The sequence below is a fragment of the Stylophora pistillata genome, chromosome 1, assembly GCF_964205215.1.
Source record: "Stylophora pistillata chromosome 1, jaStyPist1.2, whole genome shotgun sequence".
In the NCBI taxonomy this organism is placed as follows: Eukaryota; Metazoa; Cnidaria; class Anthozoa; order Scleractinia; family Pocilloporidae; genus Stylophora; species Stylophora pistillata.
The window spans coordinates 7,049,102-7,062,500 of record NC_142519.1 but is presented as its reverse complement, the minus strand read 5'-3'; the positions used below and the strand labels follow the sequence as shown (position 1 = coordinate 7,062,500).

At 37.8% G+C, this 13,399-nt stretch overlaps 1 protein-coding gene across 1 annotated transcript; it reads left to right on the top strand.

Moving 5' to 3' along the window:
• Positions 1-6,709: 6,709 nt before the first annotated feature.
• On the top strand, positions 6,710-12,230 carry LOC111347132 (fibroblast growth factor receptor-like 1). The gene is made up of 5 exons (XM_022954386.2): positions 6,710-6,994; positions 8,184-8,334; positions 8,434-8,757; positions 10,117-10,431; positions 11,551-12,230. Exons 2-5 carry the CDS (start codon positions 8,223-8,225, stop codon positions 12,009-12,011), a joined length of 1,212 nt encoding a protein of 403 aa, XP_022810121.2. The 5' UTR covers positions 6,710-6,994; positions 8,184-8,222; the 3' UTR covers positions 12,012-12,230.
• Positions 12,231-13,399: the final 1,169 nt, after the last annotated feature.

The following is a 13,399-nucleotide window of genomic DNA, read 5'->3' as shown; positions in this document are numbered from 1 at the left end:
TATTGAGAATAAGTTCTTTCGCGTTAGGTCGAACTGAGAGTATTATTACCTTACTCTACCTACATGTACAGGTCACCCAGGTAGTTAAGGAAAGGAAAATTGAAAAGATGATTAAACGACAAATTTTGCATTTTGTACACAACTGGAAAAAATATATTGAGCGCACGCGAGAAACCAAAGGCGTTTGGTTGTAGTCGTAATGCAAACAACTGTCGTATTGTAAAGAAAGTTTTCAGGACGAAAAAGATTCGCTTTACAGTAAAATACTGTACAACCAAAGGAAAATAATGGGACAAGTGAACTTTTGTATTGATAATATCGTCAAGAAAACGCTTTAGTGTGTTATGGCTGCTATGTTACCAAGTACCAATTAATTACGACTTTACGCCTTTCCTGAGTTTCATTATCATAGTGATGTTTTTTTGTCGAGGCTCGAATCTCGCGTTTCCTGAACCGGTGTTTCAGCTTTTTAGGCCTATATAATTTTGTTCCTTCTGTGGCTTTGCTCCAAACTTCCAAGAAAAGAAATCACCATAGGTGAATCTGAAGAATCAAAATTATGTGGGTGATCGCAGTTGCCTCAATTGGCCTTGGCTTCTAATAGACGGAAAGTAAAGACAACCGCAGCCGTTTGAAAAAAATTCATTTACCATTGGTGACAACAGTCTTATGCGAGGGTCTCAGCCTTGACTATTACACCATAAAATACTGCTTAGTCCAAAAGCAGTTCCTTGATTCAGGCAGAAATTAAATATTTTTGGCAAGTCTTAAAATCTCAGATTTAACAGGACTGAATACATCGAAACACGGTTTGCTTGAAACCTCGATCTGAATACTATTCATCGGGCAAAGTTTTGAAACTTAGCAAGAGGCTCAAGTCACGATATAGATGATGTTCGTTGATGATTCACCGCATGTATATTCACTTGGAAACAAATACAACCTGATTAATTTAATGAGCTCCTAGTCCGCTAAAGAAACATGAAAAAGATTCAATTGTCAAGGACTGGATATAGGACAAAGTTTAATCATGTCTGTCAGACGTGAAAAAACCCACCAGCAATTTAAATTTTAAGATTCCATAGTCCACAAATTTAGATCAAAAGAAAGTCGCGATTCAAACCAGATGCGAGAATCATTGAAAGTTTAAATCGTTGTTTGAGTTGTGTCGTCTGTGAATGGTCTTATCTGACGACGGCGGTAAACTTCAGAGTAGTCACATGTTTGTTTTTCTTAGAAGCCAAAAACTTGAATTGACCTCTCTAGTTTCCCGTCATGTGTGAGCTTCCGTTTAGCGACCAATATAAAACACATTAGGAGTTGAAATGGCCATTTTTTTTTTCACACAGTGAAAAACTATTTTAGAAATAGTTCGTCGTTCGCGAAAAACCCATTTATTTTCTTGGAAATAGACCACTTGCTATATTTTCCACTTTCTTTTTTTTTTTTTCTTTTTTCAAAGTGTGCATAATGGTGACACAAAAATGACATTTCGAATTCAGTGGATAGATATGACAATCTTCAGAATAACTTATTTCATACTTTTCTAGCCGTGAACAAATTATTGTGGAAAAAATCCTGGTCTTGTCTTGTAGTGTTATTAGTCGCAAAAACTAGAAATCATTCAAATGCAAGCGATCAAAACTTCGCTAATAATAAGCTGGCGGAGAACAAAACAGGAATGATCATATTTCAGTTTGTGCTTAAATTCAAACAGCTGGTACACTTCCCTTGAAGAAGAAACTTAACACCCCAAAGCTAAGGTCGTCGTGTAATTTGAATTAACCATTTTCCGTATACTTTTAATGACCTTGTGAGAAATATTCAAATCCATGGAGGTTTTAGCCCTATTTAAGACTTAATAATGGAGATTAAGAAAACCATTACAAACTCAAATTAGCGAAAGTTCGAGTCGTCCGGATATAATTATAGTTTTCAAGTAAACAAGAAAACAATTTAGCTAACGCTGGTCCACCAAAAATATACCGGCTATGATCTCACTCCATTACGCATCACAAATAAGCCATAACTTCACAACGAACATACTATTGTATCAAAAAATATTGTTGATCAAAAACTGCTCCGCAAACCCTCTTAAAAAATTGCTCTTTTTCATACAAGTCTTTGTTTTCGAAAGCAACATTTTCATTATTTTGAAAGCATATTTATCAATTTGAATATTCAGTTATTTTAGATAATTTTACTTCCTTTTATTAAGCAGAGAGAAGAAAAAGATATCGTCACTTGAAAACAAATTGCGTAAAAATGCATACACCTACCCTCGATAAGCTGAGCCACTTATTGGAAGGCAATGAAATTAAACATAGTTGCCATCAAACGCCGGAAAGAAAATTATAATGCGTTAAAAATAAACCATCATACGAAGGAACATTTTATATCTTGGATAAGATACGACTCAGCAGATGTTGGATGAGGAAAATTTAAAAGGTTAGAGCGACAAGTTCCTGATTAACCAAAAGTTGGACAAGACTCAAATAATATTTTCGACCGTTTCTCTTCATATTGTAAAAGCGCTTCTATCATCAACTTATTAATTGATATCTTATGAAATAGGCGTAAAAGGAAGATGTGGCGCTGAAAAGCGATTTTTTTTTTTTTTTTTTGTGCGAGGAAGTGCTCTGCGTGGAAGACAATCATAAACGATTGGACCAGCTGTGTTTCTCCCAAAGTTTTATTGGATATTACGACTCAGTTTCCCCTTTCATTGCCTGATGGTGAGACTTCCACAGCTCAAAAATCGACATCCTAAAAAGAAGCGCGTTTGTAACCTCCATTTTTTCTTTTCCTTATATGTTAGTGTGAATAATGTATATATCTTCTTCTTCTTTTTACATCCATTTACTTTGCTGCATGAACAATATTTGTTATTTGGACATATCGCTGCTGCCGGAGTTGTTTTTGTTGTTGTTGTTTTTTGTCATTAGCTCGTCCCGAAATCGATTTGATCGCTGTTATTATTACGGTACTCCTGATGTATAAGATGCTTTCGCCGTGTTAGTGTACGAGAAAAAGTACCTTATAACTATGCATTATGGGTAGAATAAAGATAGTGTGTGCTGAAACTGGCCATGTGCATTCTCTGCACTCTTACTTTAACCCCAAATAATTCGTCATGGTGGCAATGGGAGGTTATCAGTGACGTTAAAACGAAAAGTACTAGAAAAAAAAATCTAAAAATGTCATCTCCACCAGTCGTTCGTCCCAGATCAAATGAAATCTATTTCATTACAAGCTTCATATTAAGCCTGCAACAGTTTGATAAACAGTGGGTGTTTTCTATTATTTCCCGCTAAAGATTCGATTGTCTCTTCGAAAAATTACTTTTATCTTAACAGAAGGACGAAATAAAGTCTCTGAATCGCTCTAACGCAAGTTCTTCCGAATCTAAAAGAAAAAAAAAATGCACAATTTTAGGATTACATTTTCCTACCAGCTTTTTATGATAATGCTGTCCCTGGACTGGAACTGATCGTCAATACAATTTTCTGAATGCTTAAACACTTGATGCTGGGTGATCAGGGATTCAGTGAGTTCTGAGAGGAGCTCCCGATCACTAACAGTGACGCAGTGTTTCAGAGCTGATAAACGTATTGTGTGATGCGTTGACGTGAGCAGGGTTATATTGCACTCTTATAGACAACGGCAAATTGGCCAATCAGATTGCGACATTACTAATAATTGTGGTAAAGAATAAATATGATAATGACATCGGTAAAAGTGAGATTTATTACATTACATTAATAAGAGGACATAAACAGTGATGATTCATAGAGAGAAATTTTCATGTAGTGATAATGTTTTCTACTAAGGCAGCTGATCCGCAAATTAGCATATTGTTCTTTCTATTGATCCCAAAACTCACGACCCCATTATTTTTTATAAAAGCCAATCAAGTGGTGACAAAGAAAATAATTAGTTCAGCGTCCTTAGACTGTTTTAACCGAAAGTTGACAAAATATGGTTCCTTTACAAACTCTTGAAATTTTAGCATTTCGAACAGTTAAACGGAAAGAGGGGGCACAACAATGCAAAAGCAACAATTCAGAATCGAAATAAAATGGATGATGACCATCAGCTAAGATTTGTTATACGCGGCACATCATTAACAATTCAACAAATAAACGATACAACGATGAAGCTTGTTTGGTGATCCGAACGATACCGGAACAAAAAAAAAAGTCATAAGACCTTCTCAATTTGTCCCTCTACCAATAAATCGATTCTTTCCAAGAAAATTGCAGAGTCACAAAACACGAAACTTCCTCTTTGTCCCTTATCTCTTCATCAGAATATGCAAACTAAAATCTATTGTTGAATTCATTTGCGATAATCTTGTCATAAAGAAAAACATCTGGTTTTGACGTCGACACAACTCGAACCGGTTCTGGTGGCAATGGGAGCTGGGTTAGCAGTAGCGTTAGAAGCGAAAAAATTTATTGAAAAACAACATGGAAAGATGTTCACTCCTGCTCCGGACGAGGCCAATAGATCAGCTGAAAAAAAGCACAAGCAGTTCAGTTGAACTGAAATCGCCCCACACACTGAAGAGCCAGGCGCAGCATTGCCTGCACAACCAGTCGTTCAGTCCCAAGTCAAATGAAATTTATCTCATTACAAGTGTCTGGGTGGTTTGGTCACATTTAATGGAAATGTCGTATAGTGCCTTATCGTAAGAACTAGACTGCTGAGCTCTGTATCAACCGTGGAAATCGCTACTATTGCGGATTGGGAGTGCATGTGAAACTAAATAGCTGTTCGGTTGAAATAGCAATTGCCAGATGGCACTTAATTAAAGATGAACCTCCACATTTTTAAGAACTCTCTCGATCCCAGGAGTCCTAAAAATAAGATGTTTCTAAATAATTCCTAAACACAAGTTTTTCAAACAAATAATTGTGTATAATTCAACACTCTTTGGCCCGATTGTATAAAAGTGGTCTGTGTTACCCAAAACTTCTTTAACCAACTCATGGACAGCGTTAACTTTTCCTCTTTGCAATAATGAGAATTCTTGTGGTAAAATCATGTTCCCTAGCTTGCTAAAAAACAGCGATAGCCATCGGTCTTCCTAAAAAATAAGCATACAGTCTTATGCTCTCGTCTATTGGTAGCCTTTTTTAACGGATTTTTGCAGAGAAGTGTGGCAAACTGAATGAATTCCCCCAGGATTGAAAATGTCTTATGAATATATATATTTATGAAATCATTGGGACTACCCATGCGAGCAAAGTGTGGGGGAGTTCGTCGCCCACACGTATACTCCATCCGAACTTATGTTTGCTTATGACGTGGGATGCATGTGGTAGACTACTTGAAAATTCGTCGTAGTCAGAGATAAAATTAGCCTCGTGTTTGCTTCTCACAGAAACTAAGCCCCATTGGCAGGGGTCCCTACTTGGATAAGTGACCGTACGTTATTATATCCTAGCTTTTGTAATCGTTACGGTGACCAATTTACCATTTCAACTTTGTTGATATATCCAAATTATATCCTTACTCCCACCGACGTAGCCCCAAACAGTTTCTTTCGAAACTATCAGCCTTTATTCATTTATAATATCCTAAGTTGTTGACGATCTTTAAGTTTTCTTGTCTTTATTTTTAGATTTCATCCTTGTACTTGAAGAGTAGGCATCAAATTTATTATTTTCCACATGCAACAAGAGAGACTGTAGACAAGGACCAAAGCATTCCACATTAACGCTTCCAGGCGTCTTGTTATAAAAAGATGAATGTACTTATCAACGCTCATTGCGTTCTTAAGATGCTTGAGCAAAGGTTGCGATATTCTTTTCAAATCAACGTCGTCAAAACGAACTTTCTCGAGTTCCATATCAGTGCCCTCGCGAGATCAGTTCAAATCTGTTACACATTACTCAACTTGCTTTATCAACAAGCTAATTCTAATTAATTTGATCAGACAAATAATCTTAAATAGATACGTTTCAATAATGTGGATGAATCTCTCATAAACAAACCTTTGCAAAAGAGATGAGCCGTCACATGTCTCCTACGAAACCCAAAACGATTACGTAGGAAAATTCGTTCTGAACCAGATCAGCAAGAAATTATATTCGCATTAATGGGAGCTCGGTCTTGCATCCGAAGTAACTAGCCTTTTTCACACCTACCAATAAAGACAATAAATGATAAAAATATCGTTGTCAATCAGTCTGTGATAAAGGACAATTGAGTCCGTCAGTGAGAAACCAAGTCTTGTATCTTAAATAACTCACTCTCCTTTAATAATGGCGAGATTTCAGGAGTATTAGGCACCCATTTTACAAATTTGTCCTTCTCAGCATTTTATGCAGGCCGTGGGTCTCCCTTTAAAGGAAAGGGTTTTATTATGAAAAGAGTACGTTCACATAATACCTAAGAGAAAGGTTTATTTTTTTAGCTTCCCGCGCACAATAAGGAATTTTCGCTTTTGATGGAGGACTATTCTTGATCCCTGTTTTTTCATGCCTGGGGTGAAAGGTTGCTTATTGATACATAATTACAGAGATAGGATCGATTCAGAGTATTTCAGTAAGTTATGGCATTCTATTGATCGTCAAGAGTAGGTGTCGTTGGTATTCAAGATTTCCCAACACCAACGTAATGAGGATAATCAAATTTGAGGAAAGCATGTGACCAGTCTACATATGTCGCTCCTGACCGAGTCTAGAAAGAAACTGATAGGATATCTCACCTAACAGCAAGTCCCAAATTTTAATGGAAACCATTCCATTTGTACTTAATAAGCAAGACAGAAGCATTGAGTTAGGATCTGTGTAATAGATGCTTGTAAACCAAGCTGACGGTTTAATTACCTTCTTTCATCATAGCAATACTTGATAAAACAACAGAAATTCTCTGGAACATTCCGCTCTTACGTTTCAAAAAATTTATGTTTCGCAGGTTGGTTCATAAAACTAATACTCCAAAGAAGTTGCAACAGTACTTGCCCGAAGCTCAAAGGACAGTCAAGGTAAGTGCTTGGCTCGCACGCGGCAAATGTTTAATAATCCAACTTTACAGAGCTGACAAAAACTTTACTTCAAATCCAACTCTGCATTTTTTTTTTTTTTTTTTTTTTTTTTTTTGCTTTAATAACTCGTTTGTTCTTATATGATTCGTGTATTGTTGAATTAAAATTTGTGGTTTGGGACCTAACATGGAATCAACATACTGAAAATTGAGGCATGACAAAAATTTCGAAATGGCATATGAAGTATATTTTTAACCGATTGAGACCTCTCTCCTAAGTAAAAACGAGATTATGGAGGAAAACCACCGTCGAAGCTTATTACAAATAGACAAGGCCTTCATTGCCTGTCAAAAAAAAAAAAAAAAAAAACATTAGGGTTTATTCACATCAATGAGGTTCACTTCAGAGTCAGTTAGCTAGTTTTTGTAATGCATTCTGTACTAATTATCGGAGCTCTAGATTTATTTCCCTGTTTTGACTAGATTTTTTATTGAATTCTGTTGAGGTTTTTGGAGAACGATCTTAACTATCCACACTAAGCTAGAAGCACCAAAAGTATAGAACTTCTCTGCCGCTTTAAAGGTTAAATTCAATCACTGGCATGCACAACTAGCGTCCAAATTTGTCTGTGTTCCCTGAACTTAGAGGTTGTTGACAGCTTATTTATTAAAAGCCAAGATGATCTCGGAGACAGCTTTAAGCAGTCCGCATCAAAACAATTGCTAATTTAAGCTTGTGCTTTTAGGAAATTGCTGCCGAGAGTCCAAAACTAGCGGCTGAGAAAACGCTCAATCGAAAATAGAACGAAAAGATATGAAAAACATATGCAATGTACCTGCATAACACTCGTAAAGCAAAAAGGTATTACAGGAAGTGAATGTAATCAACTCACTATATTCAACTTAGTCACCAAAATCATGTCAGTGGAATCAACTTCACTCGATGCCGTTCTTTTTATTTTTTTTTTTTTCGGTAAAATTACAACGACTTCACCCTTATTGAGTTTCCCAAACTTTGTAATCAGTTTTTTTTTCCACGCCTACTTTCGTTGAAAAAACTGGAGTGAAATAATTTCGGCTTCATAACAAGCCCAAACTCCTGGTTATAAAGATAAGAGAAAATGATATAGTCACTATTTAAGAATCAGGATAGCACGTTTCCTATATTTTGCGGACAATGTTCCTTTCAGGCCATTTAAGCAAGACTCGCAGTTACTTCACGTGTTACAATGGGACTCAATTCTTGGCTGGATGAAGCTTTTCTGGTGGTCTTTATAGTCATAAGTGGTCAGCTGAATCTCCCTCAAGCCGCGGCCATGAACTGCAACTCTAAACTGACTAGTAAGTCGGTATTTCATCTTTTGTAGTTCAGAATGACGGCTGACAATTCTTCTCGTGCCATGGGATGTCTGAATGATTTTATCTTCTTCCCTCCTCTAGTAATACCTGATGTAGAAATTTCCACAAGTCCACCAACGAAGAAACTAGCTATAGGTACAGCGGTCAACCTGACTTGTTTGGCGCAGCCCAGGAGAATTGATGCTGGATATTATGATAGATGGACCGAGTATATTCAGTGGTACGATCCAAAGGGCAAGCCAGTTGGACATAGATGTGTTCAGGGTAGACGGATGGTGTTGAAACATAGATGTCTATTGATGCTCAAAAAACTGACGGCAGAGCAACTCGGTAGCTACACGTGTGAAGCAGGAAATGGTTATCGTGCACACTGCAGAAGAAAATCAGTTCAAATTCGTCCGCAAGGTAAGCAACAAAACAGGAAAGTAATATGAAAATATATTCTACTGATGACTCCTCTGATGAAAAAGAGACGGAGAAAAAGAAGTCTCTCAGCATTCCATTTTTGTGCCTACTATGCCTTTCTTCTAAGAAGGCCAGCTGGTTCAGCTCCGACTCCGGCCATCGTTGAACGAATCTGATCGATTTTCTTCGGATTCATGTATGCTTATGTCGGGTTCAGTTCGACGGTTGTTCAGGTTCTCACCTTTGCATTTCGACTCGTTATCGATTTCAACGTAAACGCTGCATCATCAAACGGTCTCAGATGAGCATTTTACTCTGAACATGTCTGACACATTATTTGAAGAAGTATATAAATAATGGAAGGAAAGAAAGAGAAAGAAAAGAAGAGAAAAATAAAAACAAGAAAAAATTTTCGACCCGGCCAGGACGAGAACGTTGTACCATCGGACTCGGAAAAAGTCAGTAGAAAATACATATACATTCAATGCACCTGGTTAGCTCAATTGGCTAGAGCGCCGGACTGTGTTGTGCAGGAGCTCGAAGGTTCGAGCCCCGCCCAGACCAATACTCGTGGTCTCTGAATAACTGAGGAGAATTTGCTACCTTTTTATAATATCAAGAAATGGATTGGAATTCTAGTCTTCTCGGATAGGGACGAATAAAACCGTAGGTCCCGTCTCCTGCAGGGTACATACATACATACATGCATGCATGCATGCATACATACATACATACATACAATTTATTTTATTGTGTTTTGGGATAAAAGTACAGTAACATGCCTGCGGGTAGCTAAGCTAAGGTTAGGGTTAGGGATAGGAGACGTTAATTTCCCATGCACGAGATTACTGTGTGGTGGATGTCCTCCCCGGGGTGGGATGGTGGGTACAAAGGGGTTAGGTGTCAATTGGGACAAAAGTTCTCTTCCTCTCTCCTGCCATTCCCGTGGCGAACAAATTAAATTATAATTATAAATTCTAATGCACCTTTATTACATGTGTCTATTTTATTGACCTCCTACCCTGTTCTCAGCCTGTTAATCGGCCAGAGTACAAACCTTGTCTCAACCAGATCCTTTCGTCACAATTACAGCACCGTCAAGAGCTGGTAATAACCCATCTGCATTTAACACCACGTTGCTGTTTTACTGCAATACTCGACAACTATACAACAGTAGGCGCATGCAGTCGCAGACCGCCTTTAATTTAATTTTTTTTTTCTATAACAAGCTGTCCTTTTTTTAGTATTATTGGTCATCTTAAAGTCAAAATCTTTTAATCGACATATTCATGGAATACCGCGCAAAATAAAACTAAAATACCTTCTCTAAAAAAATAGCTTTTCATTTTCGTTCTTCAGAAGCCCAAACCATTCAAATTGTTGAAGATCCAAAGAACCAAAGCGCTGTTATCGATTCCAGTATAACGTTGAATTGCACTGCCACCGGTCATCCCAGACCAACCATCTCTTGGATGAAAAATGATGATCCATATGCTTTACAAATCAACAAAAAGGTAGAGGAGAAGGTTATTGCGTTAGACAACAAAACCGTTTTCAGTCAGCTGTTAGTAACAAGAAGTAAGATGGAAGATAATGGAAAATACCACTGCGTGGCAAACAACAGTGCTGGAAAAAGGAGATCACAAGTGGCCTTCTTATACATTAAAGATTTAGGTTAGCGGCATTTTTTTAACTTTTGTCATCCTACGCAATCCAATCCAAATGCCAAAAATCGGTGGAACATAATTATTGTTATCGGTTCTTATTTAACTTTGAGTTGTATTACCACGGGTCTTCCCACTGGTCATCCCCAGTCCGCTATCAGTTAAACACGCAGTCGGACTCAATACTTGCAAAAGTATTTATTTCAACATATACCGCACGCACTGACACGTCAAACACCAATGACAACAAAACACCTTTTATTCTAATGCACTATATCGCCTTTTTTTCTATTTAATCTCGAAACTACAACTAACACCCCTACTTGAAAATGGAGTCAAGATGACTTCGAAATGTCGTAGTTATATTTTTTTTTGTGGAGGCGAGGTGGCCTCATGGTTAGTGCGCTCGACTCCGGATCGAGTGGTCCGGGTTCGAGCCCCGGCCGGGGCATTGTGTTGTGTTCTTAGGTAAGACACTTCTCTCACAGTGCCTCTCTCCACCCAGGTGTATAAATGTCGCTTCGTGCTACAGAAACCGGAGTTAAGCACCGGCCTAATGGGCCACTAAGCTCGTAAACAGACTTTTTTTAGTATTATTTTTCTAATATTTATTATCAAACTGTATCTCGAAATGTTCTCTTATTTTGAACATAATAGTTTATTTTTACAAAGTATGCTGATAATTTATCCCAAAAGTTTTCTACTTTTGTCTCGTAAAAAGGAAGGTCATAAAGGATAAGGACATGTAAATCATTCAACCATCTACAAAAATACATTTCCGTGTTAAAATGATTTTCCTCCTTACAAAATTACCTACAACATCATAGAAATAAGAGCCAGTATTAGTGTGGTAAGTTGGCGGAAAAGAAAGATTAAAATCACGAAAAACTAAAGAGGAAGGCATAGCACTTGAATAGGAAATTCAATGGAGATGCACAGCGTGTGACCGTATCTCCTTCACGTATGAGTAACAACTGCTGATTTGTCCCTTCCTAACTGCACTGGAAATCCGAAAAGCGAGGAAAGGTTTCCACCTTTTTCATTTATCCAATCTAGGCTTTTCGTCCTTTCTTTCGTCTATTTGCAAAGGGGGATTCTCGACAATAGTTGTGTCATTTTCATTCCTCAGACGCCCAGACAGTTCAAAGTGTGGAAGATTCAAAGAACCAAAGCACTTTTATCGATTTTACGGTAAACTTTACCTACGCCGCCAGGGGTCGTTCCAAGCCAAATATCTCACGCGTGAAGGACAATGATCCGTATCCTACGCAATCCAATCCAAATGCCAAACATCGGTGGAACATAACCATTGTTATCGGTTCTGATTTAACTTTGAGTTGTATTACCACGGGTCTTCCCACTGGCCATCCCCAGTCCGCTATGAGGTGGATCAAGTACAACGACTTATATGATGTCCAGTCCAGTTCGAGGGCGAAAATCAGCCAAGTTCGACGTGACCAAACCACTCATCACCAACTGTTTCTAGAAAAAGTGAAGAAGGAAGATGGGGGCGTATATCAGTGCGTTGCAAATAACATAGCGGGTGGAGGGACTTCAATCGAGGTGAACTTACATGTTGTAGTGCACTGAGAACATAACAAAGTACTTCTACCAATGTTAGTAATATCACTAACCATTACTTAGGTATTAAAATCAAGGATTTAGCTCTTAGGTGGCGCAGGGGTCACTATCTTACTTTGTTAGCCGTAGGTATTTCAACTTATCTCCCGACACGAACATTCTGTTCACCAGTGAGAATAAAAATAAAAAATTCTAAGAGTTTTGAATAAAGAATTCTATGAGCATGAATAGAGAGGATATAATAATTACAGAAACAATAGGTGCAGTCGTGACAGCAACTCTGATAAAAATCGACAGTCGAAGACTATGTGTGGCTACTGGTAAGGCATAAAATTTATAGCAGTAAAAAGAACTAAAAGTTGCATAATAACGGTAGAAGGAAGTGTTGCAAAATATTTGTCTCACATGCAAAACAAAAAAACCTGCCGCATCCCACACATTTAGGAGTACCCTGTTCCAAAAGAGGAAGATTATTCAAGAATATATTGTCTAATTGACATTCAACCATAATTAAATGATAACAAATAATAGCTTGCTCGCTTCACAACCTAGCCTCCTCCGAAATTAAGGTCTTTCGCATGTCTAATTTCGTTGGCAAGTGAAGACGAAGGGCCACTGTCTTTACAACATCATTGAACAGCTGCTTCCCACACTACTCCGATTAACATTACTCAAATATTCTTTATCACTTCTACTGCGCGCAAACCGGACATTCTTGGTACAAATCTGTCATTAAAGTGCTACGCTCAATTTTACACCCAAATCTTTAGGAAAACAATTTTCATCAAACCCTTAGCTTGGTTCACACATTACATTGGGACATAGTATCACGCAATTGATACGCTCACAAGATTGTCGCACCAAACACTTAAGAAATATGCGTAGTCATGTGCATCGACAAGAAGAAACTCATATTTATGAGTCACATGTTAGCTTATGTGGGAAGAAACGACCCTGGGGAAAAATTTGCAGCGGCTGATTCATCTTTGTCAAACTCTAAGTGGTGATCAATGCCAAATTATCTAGAAAAGGATTGTAACTGAGAACCCGATGACAGTAATCATTCGATAATGACGGCAAAAAGACCTTGCAGCATCAAATTCACAACAGGAGCACGGCACAAAGAGAGAGGTTTCTTGTGACTTTTAATACAGATATTTTCATGATAAATGGCTGACAATGCACTATTCGTGATCAGGTTGTTCATTTGACAGGTTCCTATGTGCTGCTTGCGTGACTCAATATTTTATCCTTCTACCTTTGTCTCTGTTTTCCTTTGCCATTCTTAACTACTTTAATTTTTATTTGGGTTATGTTTCACCCTTGTTCGTTTCTGTGGAGGCAGAGAATGCAAACGACAAGATTTACCTTTTAAATTTCTTCAGTTTGTGCTCTCA